Source organism: Chironomus tepperi, unplaced genomic scaffold (assembly GCF_022539635.2).
Source record: "Chironomus tepperi strain 1889 unplaced genomic scaffold, CSIRO-AGI_Ctep_v1 contig_298, whole genome shotgun sequence".
Taxonomy (NCBI): Eukaryota; Metazoa; Arthropoda; class Insecta; order Diptera; family Chironomidae; genus Chironomus; species Chironomus tepperi.
Genome location: NW_027226420.1, coordinates 715,020 through 740,738, shown reverse-complemented (window position 1 = coordinate 740,738; position 25,719 = coordinate 715,020). Strand labels below are relative to the sequence as shown.

Sequence of the window (25,719 nt, the reverse complement as noted above, 5' to 3'; positions counted from 1 at the left end):
TAAGTGAATGACCCCTAAGAGTGTTCACTAATTCAGCTGACAATTGAGCTTTATGCTCGAATACGAAAGTCAAATGATAGATTCATAAAGATACTTTGTTGTATGTTCGTCTGCAGGGTGACAGTCCCTTGATCAGGCTAGATATTGTAAGATTCACAACCGACTAACTTCTACAATACAATCAACAATGAGTAAACGAGATAGAAATCCCTAGATTCAATATAAATCTGTCATAATCACAGAATATCACATTAGAAGCTATAAATAGCAACCTTGTTGAATAATACAGGCAACACACAAGACACAAGATAGAAACATGATTACACAAAAAGTTTCTCAGAAACTGATTCATTACTTGTCACACTTTTTTGACTAGAATGCCTTCAATATCAATTTCTATCATATCTTTTATGAATATTTTATATACACCAAGGTCTTCATACCTTGAATGTCAATTTGTCACACATCATGTTCGATAAAACATTTTTCCATGTCCAATAGAAATTATCATTTCCATGTAGCACATTTAATTACTTTCCTTAATATTTTTTCAATAAGCACTTCCAACTTAAAATCAATTTTATATCCTTTTAAAATTTAAATCCAAAGTAATTAAATAAAAAGAGAAAATTTGACTTACCAATCCTTATCAAATGCCGTGAAACAACTATCCATGGCTACTAACGACAGCTCGATTGCTTCTGAATCCATAATAATTCTGATTGCCACTCGGGGTGTACTTATGAAATTTCAAAAACACTCTGATGAATACACAAGGCTAACAACAGGCACTGTTTTTTTTGTATTTTTCGAGAGGTAGCACGATATCGTGGATATTAAGAACTGCCGATGTTGAGGAATAATGAAAAGAGAGAAAAAATAAGGGAAGGAAAAAAAAAATGTTTTATTGAAAAAACTTTGCTATAACAACGGATTTAACACATTCATACAATCAACATTTTATTCAATTTCTTTTTATTTTCTCAATGCCTACAGTCGAAATTTAGAGAATAATATAAAATGAGAATCGACTGTCGATTGGAAGTTATCAGCTTCCATGTTTGGTATTAACAAGGTCAAGGATTAAGATCGTTTACTTCGTTCGTTGGCAACAAAGCTTGAAATTAACCCGATCGATACAAGTTTTCTATGACAGCCACATGTTGACCAAATGGTAGTCACATTTAGACCACATGGTAGCCACATTTAGACCACATGGCAGCCACGTGGCATCCAAATGACAATATTTATGGGAATCAACACGAAAACTGCCACTTGGACGTCATTTGATGGCCATTTGAGCGCCATGAATAATTTGTGTCGATCTAGTAACTTAACTCGAATTGGAACTGGAAGCAACATGCTTAGAAAAGTCATATTCTGTATTTCACAGTAAACGAACGATTCTAAAGTCAAGCAAACAATTTAATGACTTGTTCAGTAAATGTCTAGCTATTTGAACATCTACTGACATCCAGATGTGATAATTCATCCATATAACTAGACTCTAACCAGCCAAATCATCTAATCAACCATCCAAGGCACTGTTTTAATCACAAAAACTCACAACACTTACACCCGGAAGTTCAATAAATTTCGAATTTTCAACAATAAGCTCAGTAAACAAGATAAGAGACTATTAATGGACTTACCTTTCGACAGTAGCGACTGACAAACGTTCCTCAACAGTTGTTCTTGGATGAATGATCAAAACTTTTTCAAATGGTTATGTTGCTTGCTTTATATTTGCCATATATGATGTAAATAGAAAATAAAATATAGAATTAAAGTTTTGTTGTAATAAAATTATCCAAAATATAGACTGACTGCTATGAATATATTTTTGAATCAATGAATTCTATTCTGCAAATTAGAATTACGAATTAAGTACAGAAGCAATTTAGGTACGAGTAGAAAATGTTCGGAATGTGATGAGATTTAGAGCGCATGGAAGATAAAACCAGTGTTGTCCAAACGTGTTGATGCCACGACACACCTTGACCAAAACCATACACGACATACGGTTCATAGCATTTCCAAAGCACACTAGTATGCCATGACACAGGTTGTCAACCACTGGTTCAGCACATTTCAATTCATCAGAAGCTCAAAACATCCATTCCGAATTTTTAATAATTGAGTCCTTCCTCAAATTCCTCATAAAATGTTCATCCATTCACTAAAAATGCAAGCATATTTCCATGGATTATACAGAAAATCCCGCTAAAAAAAATCTTTGACGCTACACACCAAGAGAATACCAAATTAGAACTCAAATAAAAGTTCATTGTCGAAGCATGTTATGCATGAACGGCTTTTCGCTTTTCATTTAGCATGTACATACGAATGTGTAAGTCGACATACGATACATATTGTATCTATCTATATCTATAAAAGCTAAATAACAAACGACAATTGACAACGTGAGTTCATACATGCTTCACGTTATTTGCAAATATCATTCAAGGTTATTTTTGGTTTATAATGATCTACTACTGCAATTGTGATCCACATCCCATGCCATTTACAGCTTTTTGGAAGGTATTTTTTAATGAAAAATTATCCACCACCCAACATTTTTTTGATGACAAGTCAGAATATGTATGTGTAAATACATTCAATGAATGGCATTAATTTGAAACAAACTTGCGAGATTCCTTTGAGACTGTTTTGTCAGATTTTAAAGGGATTCGTCAACAAGATACAGTGATTAAGTGGCAAATCAGCCATCTTTGCTTAAATGTCCTTTACATTAAGAAAAAGCTTCAAGTGAACATTGTGTCACGCTCCTTAATAACCTCTGGTAGTTCAGGAGGTTAGAGCTCTTGAATTTTAATCGGGAATGGGTTCGAATCTCACTCGATTTGAAGTTGTAATAATGTGTCTAGAACCAGAAGGCAATGGTTCACAATATTTCTAGAAGGCATTTGACGTTGAAATGGCCGAAAACTGACCTCAAGCCTCAGAATCGGCCTCAGCGTGAATCAACTAGCTTAATTATGGCACCAGACTTGATGAAATCCGACCTTATACACAGAGTCAAGTCATCCTGTAGTCGGATGTTTAGCCACTTCTACGCCATCTGCTTTCCCGAAGTAATTCAGATTCTGAACACATTCACAATGTCACAACTAACCCAACTTCATCCCCAAAGAATTCAACATAATCCTCATTCTAAGGACAATCCATGTGTTTTAAGAAGAAGCTAACAAATTTAATGCAGTCAACAGCAAAAGCACATTGTAATAGAATTCAATTTATATTCATTAAGTTTACAATGTATAACACATTGTTGCTGTGTTTTCATCTAGCGCTGTGCTTCTGATAATTTCACTACTGAAACTTTTTTTTATGCCAAAGAGCAATTGAGCTCTGTTTCTCTTACGCTCCGGGTACGGGGGTTAAAAAGGAGTATGCTCTTCATTAAATTTAAAATTTATCGCATACACTTATGAAACTTGAGAATATTTTTTTGCTGCTAGATCCCCAAGAGTAATCGACTTAAGTTTTTCTTCTTTTATTTACCTTTCTTGTATATTATTAAGCAAGATACATTAATAGATATTGGAATGCATATTGTTCCTCCAAAAAAATCCAATAATTGATTTGAAACTATTTAATGAATAATTTTGGATATAGGAAACGTGAGTCGAGGTGGCTCGGTGGTGGAATGGTTTAGTACTTCGGTATATAATTATTGCAACACCTTTTTAATTATTGCATCAAGTGTCCTTTTTCGAATCATATGTAGTGGAAACGCGGCTTACAGCCTCCCTTTAAAGGCTACAGGCAGTAATCTCATCAAAGAAGTGGTTCGGATTCCACTATAAACTGTTGGTCTAGGTTTGAGCGAGTTTTTTTTATAGGAAATTCTACATATTAGATATCCCGTCCTTGACTTCAATTTTCTAAAAAGCATTACATCTTCTTGTACTAAGCACATCATTGATGAATCCCCACGACAATTCTGACTGTGCTGATAAAGATCCAATCTTATGTCTCTGCATCAGCATATAGACAGTTCATTAAAACACAATCAGCATGTAAATCAACAACATCCATTTGATTCCTAATCAAATCAGATATCCCACATAGATATATATATATATATGCATATTCTTACTCATATTTGATTCATTATATGCAAATAACTGGATTTCTATTCCCCATTCGACTTGAATAGATGAAATTAACATTTGTTGACATAAACTTCCATGTATGTATACACTTCAAACTAACCAACTTAACTGCATGCATATTTTAGTAAAAATGATAATTCTTTGATTTATTAGAAGTCATACGAGCTCATATGTGGAGCTAAATTAAAAGGAAATTGCTTTAAAGACGGTCATCTATGACTGAGGTTGAATTCTGTGCTTTAAAGGCATAACATGCAATTTAAAAGATACAGTTCCTAGATTCTATAGACAGAAGAATTCATTCACATACCAAAAACTACCCAAAAATACAGATAATCACAATAAGGCAGCATAGAGCACATAAAATCACAATAAATGCAACAGCAAGCCTTTTCATTTCGTGATGTTTATTGTGATGAAGTATTCAGCCGTACAGACTAACTCAACATTCCTTCATGTACTGTTAGTTCTGCATCACCTCAACTTTTATCTTATTTTAGTTTTTTTACCGTCATCATCACCATCATCAACAACTACTCATCGTCCACTAAATGAAGTAAACTATAAATGATGATATGGATAGCAATGAACAACCATTTTGTGATTATGGCATAGCTAGTGAGTGTAAATTTATGTATCCAAAAATTTTATTCATTTGGTTGGTTAATTATTGAGCTTCTAGTTCTGTGATTTAATTTGGGAAATTTCTAGTTCAATTGCTGCTCTAATGATGTTAATTTTTGGGGGGTCCATGGTTTTAATAATGATACTTTTGGGGGGTCCATGGTTTGAATAATGAATTTTTTTGGAAAATAATCCAATTATAAGCCATAATATTGTTACTTTTATATCCAAATATTTTCAGGTGAAAGTTCAAACTGATTTTATTCAAATCGAGGACCCCCCTCTATACCAATATTACAGTAAAAGTTTCAACTTTCATTTCAATAAGTATGCATTAACGGATGACATGTAATCATCGCAAAAATTGTCATCCAATAAATCGATGATTATGTATCGAGTATAGCTGCAAAAGTCATTTCGTTAAAGTTTATGAAATATGATGCAATTATGAGCAAATATAAACGCCAAAAATGCCACAAGCAAAATTTGATATTGAAAATGTATTTGCTGTCATTTGCAAATTACACAGGATATATTTTTTGTTGTAAAATTATTAATTTATTCACTTAATAGCTGCAAGGAATAAGATTGATTGCACTGCGGGTTAAAATGATGTATTGATGGAAGTAAGAAATGGGGAATGAGGGTATACTCGAGAGATAAGTTAATAAAAGTTCAATTTATTTGATCCCCATGCAATAAATTTCATCATTGATTTTACAAGTTTTGAATACAACAAGATCAACTATGGGTTATTGTGTTCTTGTTCTCAGTTATTTGAGTAAATTGTTGTGTTGATTATTAATGTTTCAATCTTGAAATGGCAACAGATTGGGCATCTATAGTACTCTCTATTGCAAAGACGTGAGTTCAATTCTCATCAGAACTCGATCTCCCAATCATTACAGAATCAGAGAGGATTGCCATTGCCATTTATTAGAAGCTCTCAGAGCTCAAGCGACAAAAATGAAGAATGCTTGACCACGGAGCTTTAAGGGCACCTCCAAAAGATCTGTTATTAATACAAAATTTAAGTATTGCCACTTCTGTATGACATGCAAATGACTGCCAAATAGCCAGAAGTAGACGGGCTCTATTTGGCAGTCAAATGGATGCCACATAGAGGTGGATTCCATTAGATATTGATAAAAGAAAGGAAAGAAGATTAAAAAGGGACTCCGAACTCTATGTTGCTTAAAAATGGAATCTCGTGTCACTTAGGACATAGATTTATCAATGCATTGTTACTAGCCACAACTTATGTCCCAAGAACACAGCACGCCAAGTTGATGTGGTTTGAACAGTGATTGAACAATTGAATCCGACTAAACATTCTCTGAACTCGAACTCGAGGCATTTGTGTTAATTAAATGGATCATTTAGGTTGAGTTTGAATCCCTTCTTGGATATGCAGGGTCACATTTCCTCATTTGAAACTTAACAATAATCGAGAACTAAAAGTTACCTAACTTATGTTTATCTATTCAATTCCAAGAAATTTCAATCATGAAATTCCTAAGAGCAAAATGAACAAATTCTTCCAAGAACTTTCTCGTTCAAGAAATTTTCTCTCAATTTACTTGATTTCTTCCTCAATCTCGAGTACAAATCATGTTTATACATTAAAATACAGTAAAAAGAATAAAAAAAAGTCTTAATGGAAGTTGACTCAATGTGTAGACATTCTGAATTTCCTGTGTACACTTCATAAACTGATTCAGTTTAATGCTCCAAGCATAGATGAAAGTCAATTTAAACGAACGAAAAAAAAACAGCACAGAAGATAGAAAAAAGAAATCAAACAAATTTGTTAAACTTTGACAATGGAAGCGTGAAATCTTGATATTTGTCAAGACTGATTTTATCGATTCATCTCATGTCTGTATGACAATTCAATTTCTTTTTTTATTTTTGTGCTCAACGAGAAACAATCAGCTTCAATTTATGCATTCGAAAATGTCAACAGACATAATTAAGCTGAACACATGAAAATTTAATATTTTACTTTTTTTCAGCATATAAATCGCTTCAGATAATTCATTAATTTGATTAAAGCATTTGAAACACTAAATAAATTATTGGGGGTAATGAAAGCATATGTGATAAATGAGCAGTGGTGGGTAAATTTTCGAACGAGTTTGAAATCGCTAAGATATAAGGCTGAAAATGCTGGAACTTGGTATGATATATCAAGTTTACTTTCAGTCATAGGATCGACTAATCGCAGCTTGGTCTGTTCGGGATGCCTAGGGTAAAAGGAAGTATCTTAGTGTAGGTGTCTAAGGTGTTAAGGTTTTGTGAACAAATGGTCTCCTTTTTGACTGTTATATTTAGGGTTCGGCCAAGAACCACATCCCTACATTTACTGCATTTTAGATACGCATGTCTGAAGTTCTACAGGTCTGAAGTCTAATAGATACCCTCAATCAGGATCAGAAGCGTATCCAAATAGCCCAAGTCAGTCAATTTCAAATCCGTCATCTGGCTGGCATGATTCTCGCATGATGTCGAATTCAAATCAAATCTTGACCGAATCCAACATCATGTCAGAGTCACCCCGCCCTGGGGTTACTGTAACCATGTTCTTATGTGGTGCTTAGGTTACAACAGAAGGCATTCGATCTTACTCTGTTGCTGGCTGTGTGACCTAGTTTGTACAAATTCTCTGTCCGCACGTTTAGCTGACATTCTTTCGATTACCCTGGAGTAATAACAAGATTTAATCCGGCCAGATTTTAATCTCCCGCCCTGGGGTAAGTCCAGACTCCATTTTATCTCCTCTATAACCTCAAAATCCTTTAAAAATTGGCAATTTTCAATCTCAAATCAACAAATTCCCATAAAACCAATTCCAATAAATCAGAATGGACAAAAAGCTCCTCATCCCATTTTCCTCAGCCCACACATGCTCGAAAAAAAATTAAAATCTAATTTAGGTGAAAAAATTAAATAAAAAAATTGTTCATTTCATTCGAACGTTTAATGCGTGATGAATATTTTTTCATAATTTATTGCTATTTTTATGCTGTTTGCATTTGAGGTTTTTTTTTTATTCTGTATATCATCATGATCATCAATTTTCAATATTTGAACCACAAAAGTGATGAAAAAAAAAATTCCAGGTAAAAAATCTGAATGAAAAAAAAAAGTTCAATAATTTGTATGGCAAACATTAATGTTGGCAAATAAGAGAAGAATTTAATTTATAAATCAACAATCAATTGCATGAACGTGCAGATATAAAACAAATATGGCATGAAACAATATAAAAAAATTCTTTTAATGATAAATATCTATAGAAATTGGTTGGATATGAAAAAAAAAGAATCAAAATACAATGATTATTGGCAAATATTTTGAAAATTATGTATGCGCTTCGAATTATTGCGTATTTACTGTAATTTAATTAGTTTGATTTTATCCTTGACAACATTTTAATAATTAATTTTATTTATTGTTTGGCTTTGTATAATGAACTGATTTAGTTTGGAATGCACTAGGGTAGTCTCGGTTTGTATGAAGTCTCATTATTTATATGAAGTTTAGTTGAATTTAGACGACAGCTGGTTGGCAAATCCATAAAAAAGCTTTGTCGACTTCCTGGTCGGTTCCAAGATGTGGTATTAAACATCTGTACTGTTCGCACGCGAATCCATGGATCTGCGTTTCTCGATGTAGATCAACCACTACATCCACCTACCTAGTGCATACCCAAGTTGGTATATTTAGAGGAAGGCATTTGGAGGCAAAACTGTAAAAACTCTCTCCAAGGTGAATTCGCAGCTCTAGGAGCTTTCTCATCCTAACTACCTCATTCACGACCCATTTTAACATCTCTCAATGTCTAAATTCTTGGTTTTTGGACATTAACTTGCGAAACTTTAGAAGCCAAAGTATCCAAAAATTCCGAAAAATCTCTAGGCTGATGGTAGGATTCGAACCAGGGAGTTCAAATTCAACATCGACTTTTGTGACCCGCATCTTGCTAATTGAACTATCAAGACACTTTTGTTTCTTCTAGGTGTAACGGTAGATGAAGAGTAGATATAGATTTAAGCCAAGAAACGAGTCTCAGGGAAGATTGTAAGAATTTACTTTAAATCCAAAGTTATTCAAACCATAGACCACCTATCCATGTAAGTTTCTCGTTACATAAAGAGTCACTCCATTATCAAGCATTTCCACTGAATATCACGTATTTCATTACAATATGTAATTCCAATTAAATGATTTTACTCAAAATTGTTCAAATTTCTGATAATTATCATGAACTTCTTCACAATTGCATTTCAATATAAAGTCACTCCAATAATAATTAAATTGCATATTGAAATGTTCAGTCTTATCGCACATGTATATCTCAAATTAAAGCAATAAATGTTTGCAATTTTCGAAATTATAATTGAATTGAGGGAAAATGTCTTGAGCAAATGGAACTGACAAAGACATAAAATAAGGTTATCAAATGAATATGATCTAGTTTCTGTGTTTTTTGCATGATATTTGGTTATAAAGGAGAATAATTAAAATGTTCATTAAGCCGGTTGTGGATTTCATCACCTGATAAATTTTGAAGGCTTTCAGAACTGTGGATTTACATAAAAAAAATGCTTTAGAACATGCAATTATAAGATTAGGAATCTTAAAATAGGCGGGGGTCCTCGGTTTGAATAATTTTGATTTTTGTTGATTTTTTGGAAGGGGTTCCTCACTTTATGCTTGCTTACTATGCTGACCGTACAGATCAATTTTGAATTGGCTTCTCGTTTTAGGGAGAAAATGGTCTAATATTTTGTAATAATCAAATTATTCATTTATTCAAACCAAAGACCCCCCTCCTCTCTCAATAATACTTAAGATCCTTAACTCATTCAACCCCAAAAATACGACTAAAGATCACAGCGATACCAAATTCATTTCCATCCCAAACTATATTAAACAACAACTGCCTTTATTCTTTAAAACAAAAACAAAACTAAGGAACAAACCGGACTGAACTCTTCAGCACAAAAAAAAACTGACATAATAAATGATAATAATTCGTTTCCATCGCTTAACATAACCGACAATGGCGAGGACTTTTTAAGAAAATTACATTTTTATAAAAATTTCATTTTATTTCCTCATCTCCTCCTTTGCACTTAACATTTATATTGCCTCACTCCATCTACTTTATGCTAATAAATGAAGATGACATTGGTGATGACTGAATCATAAATAGGGAATGGAAGAGAATGTAAAGAAAGAAACGGAACTAACTGGACAATTGAATTGCATGAGGATAAAAGAGAATTTAATGGAATGAGTCAAATAGCTAGGGTGACATTTTGGGGTCGCTCGTTTATGGCTAGAGCTGGATGTCGACTTAGATTTTGATCTGACTTCAGATGATCTAGAATCTACTTTATTGCTACTCTCCTTAGATATTGCTGTAGATCAGTGGTAGGTCAAACATGTTCAGTGGTACACTAGTGTCGTGAACTGTATGCCGTGTGCGGTTCCGTTCGAGTCTTAACCCCGACAAAGTGAGGCATGAAACATACATAGTTATCTACTGTGAATGCTGTGGATGAAAGTAAGAGGCTGCGCTACACAAAGACTGGATGATCAGTTAGACCAGTGGTGGCAAGCTTGTGTGCCACGCCAACGTGTGTGGTTTCGGTCCTGGCTTTCCACCATAGTGTGAAGTGGCACATAACAGGTTGCCTGCCAGAGTTACCACAATACAGTTTTGATCATAAGAAACTAATACAAGTCATCAACCCCTAACATTAATCCTCCAAAAAAATCATAAAAATGCGCCTTAGTCAAACATCAATAAAATTTTCTTACTTCCGAACTTCATTTTACTTGTCCGACAATCATTAGCATAAAAAACGTCTATTATTGCTTCATATCTTGTATCTAATGAAAAATAAATTGTTATTTTTGCCACACACATGTACACGGATATACACAAGCATTAATGACTGATAGTACGAAGTAATTAAATTAGTTCTTGCTGATTTCAAAACCTCCTCATCTATTTTTTCCATTGGTTATGCACAACTAAGTCTTTTTTTTACATTCTATTCTACCTTCATGTGTGGCATTTTCACATAACATTAGCTACTTCTACAGCCATTCCATGATGATGCACATAAAATGAGTAGAAATACCCCTCAAAAAAATATATAGAAAATCCTTATATCGAATACCAAACGACAATAAAGCATTCGATTGATTGTTGATTTACATTTTATTAGCATTCGTAATGTGTACGAGAAAATTGCTGATGGCAAAATGAGAAGCAATGTACATTCATTCATTTCGTATTGGATCATATAAAAAATATATATATCTGCATGTGTATACACTTATGAGAGACAAGGCAAACAAACAAATAGAAAAGAAAATAAAGTTTGTATGAAGTTAGGATTAAGAATTGAAGCTGAGCGCATTTGTCTGTGGAATCTAGAATCTTTTGGATCACAAACTATAGTCCAGAATATCAATTTATTAGGTCTAAGTGTTGTTCTTTAGGGGATTCTATCTCATTTTTAGGGTATATCCAAGTCTACCATACCCCAACCTAACCTATGAACGAGATAATAGCAACTTAAGTCCAGTAATCAAATGCAATCATGAGTGTGACCTTCCGAACGACTTCTGTATCCAGAAGCTTTCAAATGATATACTGTCCTATCTAAATGGCAGAGTATAGTATTCAGAACATCATAAATCAACTAACAGACCTAACCAAAGTCTCCGAGACATAGCTACGTAACCGTGTTGACGATAAGACGTAAAGATTCTTTGATGGCTGCGTGGAAGGGTATCCTGACAATTCAAAATTGCTCCCAAAAACTTGATTTGCCTCAAATCTCACACAAGAACTTAGAGACTATAGTAAGATCACTTAATACACCCAAAATCTACCTAAATCCATTCATTTCCTCTTATTCCCAAAGTCAATATACATCCATAAGTTAAAATGCCTACTAAACCATCAACAATATCATTGAACTGAAACTCTTTGATCAGGTAACAGCCAATTAAATCAAGCAAAGGCATCAAAATCAACATTTCTACTACAAAGAAAATGTGCTAAAAAAGGCATGCAATATCAAAAAATCATTTATATGTGATGTCGATACGTATTTGCTATTGTAACATTCAATTGGGGTAATTTGGTACCAATCTGTTTCAGTAACAAACGTTCTACAAATTACAAATCCTTTAAAGTACGTAAGAAGCCCCGTCATATGTGCTTGTCGATCAATGTAATATGAGAAGTCGTATTCTTGATAAATCAAACGTATATAAACACACAGTTGCTGTTTTCGTTCGAGAAAAAGAATTACGTGCGTGTTTGTGATGGATGTGTACTCTATCCCTTTCTCAGCTCATACTCTATACTCGATGCAATCGATTTTTACGTGCCTTTCTCGTTTTGTAAAGCTTTTTTTTCTCACATTTCTCAAATAAGAGCATACATATGAGCATATACGTCACTAAATGTAGGTTTTACTTCTCTACGTCGTTCATACATATTATGTTGAATATGTAATATGAGCTTTATTATTGAATATATTCGTTTTTGTATATGAATTGCAGAATTTCTTTTTTTTTACCCGTGTACACATAAAAACATGGGATAATAAGAATATATACACCGATATATCATTATTACAACTTCTCTTCCTCACTCTTTTATGTACCTATCTATAATTCATAATAAATTGGAATTTATGTTGCGTTTTGTCTTTTTCTAAAGGATTCCAGTTGAGTTTTGTGTCAATTATTTGAATTTTGACATGAAAGCAGTCAAGAAAGTCGCTTGGACCTAGAAATTGCAAAGACCAATGCTCATCTGTGATTAAAGATCAAAACAAATCAACATGTTAGCTCTTCGAAATCGACCAAGCCATATGTTAAGAATAATATCAACTGCCATTTTAAATTCAAATTGTATTTGAAACTAGAATTAGTTGATTTTCCCCTTTCATAGTTTTCATCCCCTTCATAGAAAAGCTCACTTTGTTTTTAAACTCCAAAGAATAAACATCATTATGATTAAATCAATCCATTTGAAAGTTCTTTAATTAAGCTTATCATCATTCTGTTATACACATCAACATACATCAATCCTTCAACTTCAAACTCAGTATAAGAGAATCTGTGAAATCAGATAGTTTGAACATCATTATCAAAACAAGCAACTCCTAAAGAACTCATTAATTAAAAACCAGATGAAATGCGCTTATATTCAGTAATTAGTTCAATCAAACTTCCCGTTTTTCCATTAAAGTTTTCCTACTCATTAAAAAAACTGGCGCAAAAAGCTCAGATAAATCTTTCGCTTTAAAATTTATTTTCATCTGTATCGAAGCTTGCAAAAAAGCAGGAAAAATTTAAAATTTTAATGAACTTTATATTTGCATGCTTTGAGACTTATAGCTTTATAATTGCTGTTTTTGTTCTATACAATAATCAAATTTGTTATGCATGTTATGTAATTTTAAAATAAATTTCATCTGTCTATGGTGTCTATAGCATATACATGATATAAATCCAAAAAGCATGCACTTGTGCATGGAATGAGCTCATACATCAATTTATTTAATGTCATTGTAGAATATTTTTAATATTGAAGGTCAATAAGTTTGATCTGTGGATTTTAGGGGTTAGGAAGTATTAAAATTGAAGTATATTTTCGAATTTCTGTTTGGTTCAATTGGTTCTAATGTAAATTAGTTAGGATACAACTTAGATAGTCATGGTTTCTTAGCTGGATCTAGCCTGCAAGGTTATTTAGACTCCAAACTAATAATTGATTCCATATTAATCCTTTTAATTATTTCTAAATCAACTCTAATGCATAATTCAAATTCAGAATCCTGATTTCCAGAACAAAATCTCATAATCATGAATATACGGTACTTAAGTACCCCTAACTCTCACACATTCTCACTCTCTGTATTTTTAAAATTAATTCAATTTCTACAAAGTCTCTCTGATAGAGATAAAAATATTATATTTACTGTATCAGTACATTGTTTGTAACACATCTAGAAAGTTTTGTTTTGATTTGTGTCTTTTGGTTTTCTTAAAATTTAATTATGGTATCAGTTGGTGATATAAACTTGAGGAATTCACTTTTGGGATTTGTGGGTGTACATGGTGATATATTGTATGTCAAAAATCACAATATTCTATTACGTGACGATGAGGAATTTAGGAATGATAGAAAATCTGTTTTAATTATCAGTGGAGGTGAGATTGTTACTTTGTATTGGAACTGCAGTTATTGTGTTTGTTTGTTTACTTGATAAAGCTGTCTGTATGGATATCAGAATACTTTTGGATGTAATGTAAATCAATTAAAGTATTAAAGATCCAGTAATTAAATTTAACTCTTGTTTTCATCTTTCTATTGGCTGCAGAAGTCTAAATATCATGCATCCAGACTTAACTCGACTCCCCAGATACCACATAACTAAGGATTTACAGTATCTAACTCTCTAATGTTGATCCAGTCACAATAACTATCACCAAACCAAACAAAAATCAATAATAAACTTTAAAAACAATTTCAGGCGGTTCCGGTCACGAGCCATTTCCAGTTGGATTTGTTGGCAAAGGAATGCTCTCAGCAGCGATTTGTGGGGAAATATTTACGTCACCATCAGTCACCAGGTAGACAATAAAATGCATTTTCAAATGTGCCAAACAATAATTTAATTAATTAATTTCGCACAGTTGCCTCGCATCAATTCTACTATCGACACAAAATGATCCGAATCGTGAGATTTTAATGGTCATCAATAATTATACAGGAGATAGATTAAATTTTGGATTGGCTATAGAAATGGCGAGAAATATACACAAGTATCAAAACATAAAATCAATTATCATTGATGACGACTGTGCGATTGATAATCCACGTAATTCGACAGGACGACGTGGATTGACGGGCATAAATCTCATAATAAAGATAGCCGGAGCAATGAGTGCTAAAGGCTTTCCGCTAAATTATATCCACGAACAATGCTCATCGATACTTAACAATCGAATGATTCGAACAATTGGTTTCACATTTCAGCACAATCGAAATGAATTAAATCAAATAGATATTGGATATGGTATCCATGGTGAAGCAGGCGCTTTAAAATTAGATAATGCCAAATGCTTTAAATCCATAATTGGAATATTAAGGCATAAATTAAAGATAACAGAAATTAAATCGGATATCATTGTGTTATTTAATAATCTTGGCGGTGCTTCCGAATTTATATTTTATAATTTCATCAAAGACTTTATGGATTCAATTAATGGCAGTACATTTAATGTAATTAAAATTTATGCTGGAAAGTTTTTAACATCACTTGGCAAGGAGGGTATTGGTGTGTCAATCATGGAAATCAAGGACAATTCAATTATTGAATTACTCGAATATCCGACAGATACAGCAGTAAAATATTTATTTAATATCCCACTCAGTTACTCACATAATACACGTGAAATGGATTTTCAAGTTCCTAAAGTCGATGAGAGTTCAAAGCACGAGGATGAGGAATTGAAAAATGTCAAAAAATACGAAATTGAAATTATGAAAAAAGTTTTAATGAAAGTTTGTCATGATATAAATGACGCAAGAGGTGACCTTAATCTTATGGATAAAGAATTGGGTGATTCTGATACGGGAGATACATTATCACGTGGTGCTTGTGCAATTCTGGATGAATTATTAAAGGATAATTTAAATACAGACAATCCACATAAATTCCTCATCACCCTCAGTGATATTTTAATGAGATCCATGGGTGGCAGTTCCGGTGCTATTTTTTCAATTTTCTTTCAATGTGCATCGATTGCTTTTCGTGATTGCAATGAGTATTGCATTACTAATTGGCTTCAAGCATTATCGAATGGTATTGATGGAATAATGCGGTATGGTAAAGCAGAAATTGGCGATAGAACTTTACTCGATTCCCTTTGTGTTGGATATAATGAGATGAAAATTGCTTTTAATGACGGAAATATGCTTGAAGCGGTTAAAGCTTTTGCAAATGGATGTCAAATTGGATGTGACAATACAAAGAATATGTTTCCTAAAAGTGGTAGAAGTGCTTACGCGTATGCTGATAAAGATTCAGACTTTAAATTTATTAGTGAATTTCCTGATTCCGGTGCATACGTTATATCCATTATTTCAAATGGAATCCTTAATGTGCTACAAGGGCAACAATAATGTTTGCGAATGTTTCTGTTTTTCTTCTTTTATTAGCGTTTTTTTGGCAAAGTTTGCAGTCACTGTATTGCTTTATGCTTAATTCGTAGTTCTAGCCATGTTATTCGCAGATTGCTATGTCAATGCGGATGCTCATTTTGCAACATGAGACATTTTTTATGTTTACACAACAAATTCAATTTTTATCAACTTACCGGTTAAATTCTCAAGCTATATATCAATGACACTCTTGGATATATCAATAGATGAACTCAAATAAAAGTTATCAATCAAATAATATTGACTAAATGGTAAATTAAATGATGAAAAAATTATAATTTCACAAAATTCACGTTCTTCGGCAAAGACAGAGTAAAAATTACTGAACCTTTCTTTGCTGTGTTTTGCTGGCTTTATACTTAAATGTGGTCATAATTTAGAGAGAGGAAAAATATTTAAATGCTCATAGTGCAAAAACACCATTTGTATTAATTAACATATAAATTTATGAATAATTTTGGAATTAAATATTAAGACTGCATATGAGTCGAAAATAAATAAATGGCTTGCTAATTAATCTGAGTTCTCTCATTTAATTATAAACCATTATTATTATTATAATTATCTTTATTATGGTCCGTTTTTAAAAATTTAAAGACCTATATCATTTCCAATAGTTTTTACAATGATTCCATTATAAACCATTTTGAAGCAATTACTACATTTATATGGTTTTGAAACATTTATACGGTGTTGAACTTTTCAAATGAAATTGTACGGTTCTTAAAAATACAAACTTACTGCGCTAACCGGACAGATCATCTGTGATTCATGGCTTCTCTTAGTTGGTGTTTAAAACTTGCTCAATCGCTGACTACCTTTTTGCCAATTATCAATAACCTTTTTCCAAAAGTTCTTTGGCCGCTTTTGTGCTCTAAAAATGCATTCAAAACCCTGCAAATGTTTTTCAAGAAATTGTAATGTTTCAATATTTACATCAAATTAATCAATTTCAATATAAACACACTATCTCTTATCGCTTACCTTTGAGTTCTTCATCATTTACCGGTATCAATTTATGACTTTTTATCACTACGAGATATTGATATTGATATAAATTAATTTGGTTTTTCTATAAATAATATTTATGAATTCATAGCCTACTATAATCAACAAAATCAGATAATAATTCTTTGTCACTAAAGAAAGTTTTATTAATTTAGTTTTAAGTCTTCAAAATAAAGTAGATACATCATCATTATTAATATAATTTCCAAATCTTCAAATTAATTGAATTATTATTTAAATGTCTTAAATCCTACAAAAATTTTAACTTCAGATTGTTGATAAATGGTTGGTATCAATATTCATTAATGCATCATTTTTCTTATGCTGATCCTTTTGCCATATAAGCATCTAGTTGCTTATCCAATTGCTCCTTCGAAACTTGTGGACGGCCTCCACCTAAAATAAAATGAATTTTTTGTTAACAAAAAACTTGATTAAATTGAAATGAATTTCGATATTTTTTTAAGTAATTGATTTCCATTTTATCCAGCATCATCCATTCAATCGGTCGGTGCAGCAATCGAATGATTAATATTAAATAATTTGTAAAATACCTAAATTCCCTCCTTTAAGTTGAAGACTTAAAGTAAGTGTAATACTAAGATGATGAAGCGAAGAATGATGTTATACAGCATGTATTTCATTCCTTTAAAATATCAAACAAGATCCTTTTTTTTCTAAATGATGGAATGGGATCAAAAAGAATAGTTTTTTTTTCCTATAATGCTCCAAAAAGAAGAGCTTTTAAGAAAATTGGCAAAAAATCGATTGGGTCTTCGCGTTCAGCTATTGATTGTGTGTTCTTTTATATGCTTATTCATCTTCCGTTCTCTTCTTATTATTATTGTATTGAGAGGCATGGAAAAGTTTAGTTAACTTCTGTCATTTCATTATGTCAAGCTTTCATTAGCCGGGTTCTTTTTACTTTATCGCCAGCTACGCTCATTCTCTTTCCAACAATATCCATATCCGTACAATTTAAGCACGAACTATGAGGCTTGACAATAATTTATCCCATTAGCTTTGAGGATCAAGCATTTACTGATTACCTCTGTTTGCACGACGTGTTCGTGATCGGCCACGACGTGATTGCTCTTGTTGTTGTTGACGTCCTCTTTGTGATCCATTTCTCTGTCCACCACGAGCATTACGAGCTCTTCCACGAGCTTGTCCATTATTATTGCCTCTAATTATTGAAAGATCGAAGAGAAAAATGTATTTTGTGAATTAAGTTAATAACAATGTATATGTTATGTGATGTAAAAGCATAAGTTAAGTCCTATTTTGAGACGATATATTTTTTTCTCAATCTATCAATCGAGTGGTCTTATCATGGACTTATTAGGGTCTCAAATTAACTATCCTCATTATTCTTATATCTCAAGAATTTAAACACAATCAATTTTTATGATATCCACCTTTGCAACTTCTTCACGTTGCGAGCTGCACCATTTCTAATTTGTTGTACATTTGCCCCGGTTCTGCGATTAATTCTTCGCTTTACAATGCGACCTGTCAATGGTCGATTACTTTGGTTTCTGTTGTTATTTCTGTTGTTAATGGCATTATTGTTAGTGAAGTTATTTCGTCGATTGGCGTTTGTATTATTTAAATTATTGCGTGATCTTGATCTCGAACGGAAACGACGACGATTTTGTTGAGTTTGTTGTTGAGGTCCATTATTTCCCAAACGAGCATTAACTGAATTAGAGCGTCTCACAGGAGTGGTATTGTTATTTCTGAAGTTATTGCGATTTAAGCGTTGTCGACTGCGACTGCGTGCTCGTTGTTGTTGATTATTGTTGTTATTAAAGGTATTATTAGCTTGTAATCCTCCACGACGCATTCTACGACGTGGTTGGCGATTTCCCAATCTATCATGTACGGATCCCGTGTTAAAATTATTTTGGCCTTGATTTGGGCCTCTAGAGCGTGATCTACTGCGTGAACGGCTTCTGCCTTGGCGTATTCGACTCGGTGCATCATTTAGCCTATCAATGTAAATATTAATTATTATATATTTGCAAGGACAAATACAAATGCAGACAACTTACGGAATAAAGCGAGTCAAACTGTTTGAACGTCTCAATCTTTGTGTATTCACGGCTTGTTTGATGACGGCAGCACGTCTGAAATTATTTCTGGTTTTGAATGTCTGTGCACGTCCACGACTTGCCATCAAACTTTTCTGTAATTGTGGAAATACGGAATTAGGATTTCAAATGTCAAAATCATATATGAAGTGGGCTTACATTCTTCAATTTAAGTGCCATTCGCAATGTATGTTGTCTTTCAAGCTGATTAAGCAACATCTGATTACGACGGGATCCTCTCAAATCTACTTGCGGCTTTTGACCACCTCTTGTTCTACTTCTCGAACGAGATCGTCCTCTTTGCTCAGTAATCGATGTGTTGGATGGCTGTTTTTTTATCATCGAGAAACGATCGTTCAAGGTGATCGCGGTAGTAGTATTCATGTTAATCATATGGATTGTTTATTCAATTGTTTTGTCTCCAAATAAAATTTTACTAATACAATTACACTAATTGTATTTGCTTAATATCCTAGAAGAAAATTTATCATGTTAAAATCGTTATAAATAACACATTTAGGTCAGGAAATGAAAATTTCTTGGAGATTATTGCTTTTAAGCTATAGAAAATGACTAACAATCTATTTTTAGGACGAAAATTTATGAATCAAGATTGCATTTCGCAAATGTCAGAAAACATTGAAAATTTGACTATTTTCGACTTACCTCAATATTTATTTAATGTATTTCACAAGCTTATAGCTTAATATGTACTTTAAACTCAATAAATGGTTATATTGATGCGAAATAGTTGATTAATTAATGAAGAAAAGATTTCAATGCTTCTTATTATTTTTTTCTTAAGCTACGCTTTGCTTTGAAGCTGAGCGTCACTAATAACGTTTAGCTTTGAAAGTCCCGAGTTAAACGCTATAACAACTGGCATCAGTCAGGATATTAAGATTGAAAGTCTATTTTTGCAGACATCCAGGAGATATTTAATTTGCTTAACTACTGTGAGGTGATTGCAAATAAAGCAAATTCATATAGACTTAGCTCATGAGTGCCGCAGAGCAGACGTGTGTAGTTCGGAAGTATTTATATTCGTAAGCAAAATCATCTCTTCGTTTTTAAGTTAAATTAATTAATAGGATGAGAAATATAGTTCCAGATTGTATAATTATGTAAGTAAATATAATATTCTTTAATTTGCTATTCAATAATATCAAATTTCTCTTTCAGTTCCATAATAATTGGCACATTCTTAATAATTTACTTCATAATAAACATATTTTATGAGTTACTGGCTGGTGAAAATCATCAGAACTTAACACTATCTCAATTAACCGAAGGAGTTTCCAAAGAGTATACATGGGCATTAAGATTAACAATAAATTGTATAGGATATTCAGGTATTTTAACTTTAATTCAATTTTTTTTCGGTTTTTTTAATTATTTTCTTAATTATAGCACTTATAATTCCTGGATTTCTTATATACCAATATGTGAAAAAAGTTCATTACCTCGATAGATCAGGTAAATACATTCAAAGTCAAAAAGTGCTTAATTTGCAAAATTTCCTTGCATGACTTTATTCCAATAAGAATCTAATCTATTGATTGTGCAAAAGGAACTGATCATGTCATTTTTTTTTTCATTACAGAGAAAAACGTCCTATATTCAATAGTCAAAGCATGCTTCGGCGAGAATGAAAAGCATGATTTAATTCAATCATCTTCAACATCCAAATCCGTGAATAAGGCATTAGTGAAAGAATGTGTGTTACTTTCATATTGCTTTGTAGGCTTAATGGCAAGTTATTTGACATGGGGAGTACTACAAGAGAAAATAATGACTCGAGAATATGTTGATGTAAATGGAAAGAAGTCATTTTTCAAAGATTCACAATTTCTCGTCTTCTCAAATCGATTGTTGGCATTTTGTATAGCTATATGCTATTTGTACTTAAAGCAGCAGACACGACATCGTGCACCATTATTCAAATATTCCTATGCTTCATTTTCTAATGTACTCAGTGCATGGCTACAATATGAGGCACTCAAATTCATCAGCTTTCCAACACAAGTGCTTGCCAAATCATGCAAATTAGTGCCAGTGATGATTATGGTAATCTTCTATTGACGACCTTTTCACGGTCTAATTTATGTCATAAACGTGAATCAAAATTGACTGCTTTGTTATAATTTAATTTAATTTTAGGGTAAAGTTGTGTCGAGGAACAAGTATGAATTTTACGAATATGTTGTCGCAATTGGAATCTCAACCGGAATGGTACTATTTCTAAGTGGAAGTTATGATCAGAGTAAGCACACACCATCAACCACAATTACAGGATTATTCCTGCTAGTCCTATACATGGTCTTTGACAGTTTTACCTCGAATTGGCAGAGCGAAATCTTCAAAACTTATGGAATTACGAGCATTCAAATGATGTGCGGCGTAAATTTATTCAGCTCAATGTTTACAGCAGCATCGTTACTCGTTCAAGGCGGCTTTTCTGAAGGAATAACTTTTGCCTCAGAACATCCAAAATTCTTAATAGATTGCGTCATATTGTCAATAAGTTCAGCAGTTGGACAACTTTTTATCTTTTATACCATCGCAAAATTTGGAGCTATTGTATTTACCATTATTATGACATTACGTCAAGCTATCGCAATTTTATTATCATGTCTCATCTATCAACATCAAATTTCAGCGCTTGGAATTTTCGGAATAATTATCGTATTTGTTGCTGTCTTCTTGCGCGTTTACTGCTCACATCGAATTAAAATTCTAAGAAGAAAGCATGAACTACTCAAACAGCGCCTACATGTTTAAATATGAGGATGGTCTAATAATGTGATTAATACGCTTTTGTATTTTTTTATTTTTGCTGTTCACCTTAGTTCTCTTAGTTTAGTCTCAATTTGACTTAATTAGTTACTATTATTTTAATTATTAATTACGCAAAAAACTTTATGACCTTAGTATGTATGATAAAAATTTATGTCCGTATGTGCAAATGAAAAACTGTTAGAAAATAAGGAAAAGCTGGTTTCACATTTTCATTCATTAATCCATTTAACAAAAATTCCTTGTGCCCTTTCTAAGCATAGCTTAAAGATAGCTAAGACTTATTTTAGAAAACTACTCTAAAACCATACAATTCCAGTGATTTTTTTTTTGAAAACATTTGTAGGGTTTTGAGTGAAATTGTATGGTTTTAATGAAAAACAATTATATTGCTTTATAGCATATTAATCTTAGAATTTGACTTAAAATATGAGGCTTAAGGCTACAACCAAAGCTTATTTAAAGCAGTAGTGCTTAAATTTTATCATAATTCATAAATCTCATTAACATTATCTGGTACAATTTTGAAATCTCATTGTTTATCACGTACCTAAATCATTGATCGACCCCAATTGCTATCCTTAGGACTCAACAGATTAATTTCTTTCAACTGGACATACGGATATAAAACACAATCGAATTACCAACAAGAAATGAACAGTGCAAAATATAAATGAAAATAACAGACACACAAGGATTATGCAGAATGATAAGCATAAATTATGGATCTTTTTACCAAAATTTGAAAATAAATTATAATATATGTCTATACAAGCAGATATATCAAATATATTCTGAAAAAAAAAAATATTTTAAATTGTATTTTACTAAATTTCGTGGTGGTATCAAACGTGGGTTCCTTTTTATTTATCGTCATTAATAATTTAATATACAATATATTTATCATATACTTTACTCATGACTATAATTGTAACATTCAAACAAACAAACATTTAATGATCAACACAAAGGGTGCAAAAAAACTAGAAAAAGGTTTTATTCTCTTTAATATCATTTAAAAAAAAATGAGAAACTTTTCATTGCTTAAAATGAGTAGTCATAGTTGAAATTTTCTTTAAGTCATTTAAATTTTTCTTCCTTCTATTTTCTATTTTTATAAATTTACGCATTAAATATGAGTATAGTTTCATTAAAGCGGTTTAGCATTCATCTCAAGTGGCTTATTCGAGTATATATATATAATGACTGAAGGGCCCAGCCTTATGAGCTGGAGGCACTGCGATTTTAAATCTGTTGTACCACACCCTTTAGACCTACAGTTTATAGTGGGATCCGAACCACTTGCAAGCTCTGCACATTGCAAAGACACGAGTACGTCATAAGACCTGATGTACCCTGCAATGTACCTAGTTACAATACGTGTGCGCAAGATTTCGTAATGAAAGTCATCCAAATACTAGTATATCCTTGTATACCTAGTAGTGGAGACACATTATGTGCCAAAGACCTCAAAACTCCACCCAACACACGAACCGAGCTTCATAACTAGAACGGTGAAATGGAAAAAGAGCTTCGAAAATTAGACATGGCCTGGGATTGAACCCAGGACCTTTGGCACGTAAGACCAACGCTCTACCATTTAGGCTACTGATGCCATTTCACCGCTTTTTTTTTTATTCGAGTAACTGTTCTTTATTCTGTGTCTGTGAACCTCACAATTCCTGGAAAATATCTATTGAACCATACAATCCCTTTGATTTGTGCTTTTAGACCTTACAAATGTTTGGAAGATATGACTGGAATTGTATGGCTTATAATATATAAGAGGTGTGTCCAAGAGCACTATTATGGATATAATGCTATAAATAGTATGATTGCATATACATGTCACGCAAATTGCCACTTGAAATTAATCCTAATCCACTCTTATTCACTTCTTTGGTTCTTTCTTCAACAACCATCTTTTGATGACTAGAAAAGTATTTTCTTCTTTTTTTGGTTCCGAAAAATATATATTTGTCATATATATAATTAAAAAAATTGCATCTAATCGCGTTTATTCTTTAAATATTAATCATATGTCGGCTGCTTACAAAGACTAAATAAAAATAATGTTGCAAATACAAGTTCGGTGAGTTGTAAAAGGAGCATTAAAGCGCACAATATATATTCAAGTTTTAAGACATGTGATTGCTTCCATAATAAAAATATAACTCCTGCGGCACAAGGTATTGTGACAAAAACACTCAATATGACTTGCCAGCCATGATCAGATAAACTGCCTTTCTTCCCAAGATGTATTCGAATTGATTCTAAAAGGCACAGACCAAGCAATACACACGTTTCACGTAAAAGTTTCCCATCCTCATAGTACAAATTTATAGCTTTAAGTGTTCCCATGCCTAAACGAGAAAAAAAAGAGAATGTAAAGCGTACAAACAAAATATATAGAATATGGAAATTTCATTATATATAGCAATTAATTACCAATTTCGCATGTTGCAAACATCCCAAAATAAAAGCTGTTTAAATACATTAGAATTTCATAAGTGAGAGATGAGTTTACCATCCTTTTTTTTGTGCTTCTCTTAAACTTTAACTTGTTTTATATTAAATTTTTGTTCCTTAAAGCTCGACAAGAATTAAATTCTTTCTTAATATTTAATTAGTTTAACTATGTTTGAGTGGTCCGGTTCGGTGATTTATTGGATCTAAAAAATGCAGTAAATAAAGAAACACAAAGTTTAAGTATAAAAATAAAGTTGTTTATATTTTGTTTCCATAGCAATTTCAATTAAACAAAAGGCACATTGCAGATTATAAAGTTTTAATGGATTTCACTATTGTTGTGCCTGTATTATGAAAAGCTATATTTAGAATTTTAGATCCAGATTTTATATGTTGAAAAAATGTTTGGGAAAATGATAGCAACATAATTTATGGGGCAACGTATGTAATTATGCTGTTTCATATAAATTATTAATTGTCTCGTCGTGATCATGTCGCGAAAATAGAAAATTAAAGGATAAAAAGAAAATTTAATGGGAAAATTTACCTTCATTATTAAAACATTAACAATTTCACTTAATATGATAATATTGGCAGCTATTTGTTTTTTTATCAATTCACAGAAAACAGTTCTAACATCCAATAAGATCTATAATCACGTCTAAGTACGTTTAAACACAAAATTTTTAATAAATTAATTTTTTCTAAAAAATTCATCAATTTTTTTACAAAATAAATCCCGACCGGGGTCCATTGTTTTAATTACACAGTTTTTGTCTATTAATACTTGCCTTTTATCGATCAATGCTTCACTCAGCAAGTTATACACTTGAAGCATGAAAGTATTTTTAATAGAACCTAGGTTAATCAATTGAACAATAGTGTTTCCTACTCCAAAGTGTTTGGAAAACTGCCAAATTTAAATCATAGTCCCCTTTTGAAAGGGGAGCAACTTCAAGTCTTACATGTCATAACGTATTTTTGAAATTCAAATACTTAACATCCTCAAGAAAATTAATATTTTGCAAATAAATCAAAAAATTAATTAAAACAGCAATACTGGCAAGTTAATTGTACAGTAAATCGACAGACATTGAAGAGTAGCACAAGATGACCGATGCAGATGAAATACAATACTCGGAAAAGTACTCAGATTCGACTTATGAATACCGGTAAGTTTTTTCGCGCGAATTTTGTCAATAAATTATTAATTAAAGTGATGCTTACAAAGCCTGATTTAATGAAAATGACTTGAATATGTCATCATATGGTGAAATTCTAATGATATTAATCAACTCTTGTGCAATTACATACATAT

The 25,719-nt window shown here is 32.3% G+C and overlaps 4 protein-coding genes across 9 annotated transcripts in view; 2 read left to right on the top strand and 2 right to left on the bottom strand.

The window, feature by feature from the left end:
* Naam (Nicotinamide amidase) overlaps window positions 1-16,358 on the bottom strand; it is a 90,274-nt gene extending 73,916 nt beyond the window's left edge. The window contains exons 1-3 of one of the 2 annotated variants that reach the window (XM_070642824.1): window positions 16,191-16,358; window positions 1,653-1,738; window positions 641-843 (exon numbers count right to left, since the gene is read on the bottom strand). In XM_070642824.1, coding sequence (XP_070498925.1) covers window positions 641-711 — 71 coding nt within the window. In that variant the 5' untranslated portion in view covers window positions 712-843; window positions 1,653-1,738; window positions 16,191-16,358. The remainder of the gene's footprint in view (window positions 1-640; window positions 844-1,652; window positions 1,739-16,190) is intronic. The other variant, XM_070642823.1, reaches the window with a different exon arrangement.
* LOC139092424 (PTS-dependent dihydroxyacetone kinase 1, dihydroxyacetone-binding subunit DhaK-like) lies at window positions 13,792-16,552 on the top strand. Of its 4 annotated transcripts, none has more exons than XM_070642817.1 (4): window positions 13,899-14,018; window positions 14,080-14,111; window positions 14,189-14,441; window positions 14,505-16,552. In XM_070642817.1, exons 3-4 carry the CDS (start codon window positions 14,389-14,391, stop codon window positions 15,994-15,996), a joined length of 1,545 nt encoding a protein of 514 aa, XP_070498918.1. In that variant the 5' UTR covers window positions 13,899-14,018; window positions 14,080-14,111; window positions 14,189-14,388; the 3' UTR covers window positions 15,997-16,552. The 4 variants fall into 4 exon arrangements, with proteins under 4 accessions (XP_070498917.1, XP_070498921.1, XP_070498918.1 ...); XM_070642818.1 differs by having other exon boundaries at window positions 13,905-14,018; window positions 14,080-14,116; XM_070642816.1 differs by lacking the exon at window positions 14,080-14,111 and having other exon boundaries at window positions 13,792-14,018; window positions 14,342-14,441.
* Window positions 16,553-17,164: 612 nt separating this feature from the next.
* LOC139092426 (putative mediator of RNA polymerase II transcription subunit 29) lies at window positions 17,165-19,956 on the bottom strand. Of its 2 annotated transcripts, none has more exons than XR_011544591.1 (6): window positions 19,803-19,956; window positions 19,296-19,608; window positions 19,098-19,231; window positions 18,462-19,034; window positions 17,598-18,229; window positions 17,165-17,439 (listed from the first exon to the last, which is right to left on the bottom strand). XR_011544591.1 is itself a non-coding variant. In XM_070642822.1 (6 exons), exons 2-6 carry the CDS (start codon window positions 19,527-19,529, stop codon window positions 17,363-17,365), a joined length of 1,155 nt encoding a protein of 384 aa, XP_070498923.1. In that variant the 5' UTR covers window positions 19,530-19,608; window positions 19,803-19,956; the 3' UTR covers window positions 17,165-17,362. The 2 variants fall into 2 exon arrangements, 1 of the variants encoding a protein (XP_070498923.1); XM_070642822.1 differs by having other exon boundaries at window positions 18,093-18,229.
* Window positions 19,957-20,102: 146 nt separating this feature from the next.
* sll (adenosine 3'-phospho 5'-phosphosulfate transporter 1) lies at window positions 20,103-22,796 on the top strand. Its single transcript, XM_070642821.1, has 5 exons — window positions 20,103-20,260; window positions 20,319-20,488; window positions 20,547-20,612; window positions 20,740-21,203; window positions 21,297-22,796. The coding sequence occupies exons 1-5, from the start codon at window positions 20,229-20,231 to the stop codon at window positions 21,915-21,917; spliced, it is 1,353 nt and encodes a 450-aa protein (XP_070498922.1). The 5' UTR covers window positions 20,103-20,228; the 3' UTR covers window positions 21,918-22,796.
* Window positions 22,797-25,719: the final 2,923 nt, after the last annotated feature.

What these genes read in the sequence shown, in the direction of transcription:
- LOC139092426 (XM_070642822.1), bottom strand. Translation starts at nt 19,529, where the DNA reads ATGATTAACATGAATACTACTACCGCGATCACCTTGAACGATCGTTTC. An exon ending in TGGCACTTAAATTGAAGAAT is followed by an intron (nt 19,232 to 19,295) that starts GTAAGCCCACTT and finishes CCACAATTACAG; the next exon opens with AAAAGTTTGATGGCAAGTCG. An exon ending in AGTTTGACTCGCTTTATTCC is followed by an intron (nt 19,035 to 19,097) that starts GTAAGTTGTCTG and finishes TTACATTGATAG; the next exon opens with GCTAAATGATGCACCGAGTC.
- LOC139092424 (XM_070642816.1), top strand. Translation starts at nt 13,865, where the DNA reads ATGGTATCAGTTGGTGATATAAACTTGAGGAATTCACTTTTGGGATTT. An exon ending in TGTTTTAATTATCAGTGGAG is followed by an intron (nt 14,019 to 14,341) that starts GTGAGATTGTTA and finishes AAACAATTTCAG; the next exon opens with GCGGTTCCGGTCACGAGCCA. An exon ending in ACGTCACCATCAGTCACCAG is followed by an intron (nt 14,442 to 14,504) that starts GTAGACAATAAA and finishes AATTTCGCACAG; the next exon opens with TTGCCTCGCATCAATTCTAC.
- sll (XM_070642821.1), top strand. Translation starts at nt 20,229, where the DNA reads ATGAGAAATATAGTTCCAGATTGTATAATTAT. An exon ending in AAATTGTATAGGATATTCAG is followed by an intron (nt 20,489 to 20,546) that starts GTATTTTAACTT and finishes TCTTAATTATAG; the next exon opens with CACTTATAATTCCTGGATTT. An exon ending in TCATTACCTCGATAGATCAG is followed by an intron (nt 20,613 to 20,739) that starts GTAAATACATTC and finishes TTTTCATTACAG; the next exon opens with AGAAAAACGTCCTATATTCA.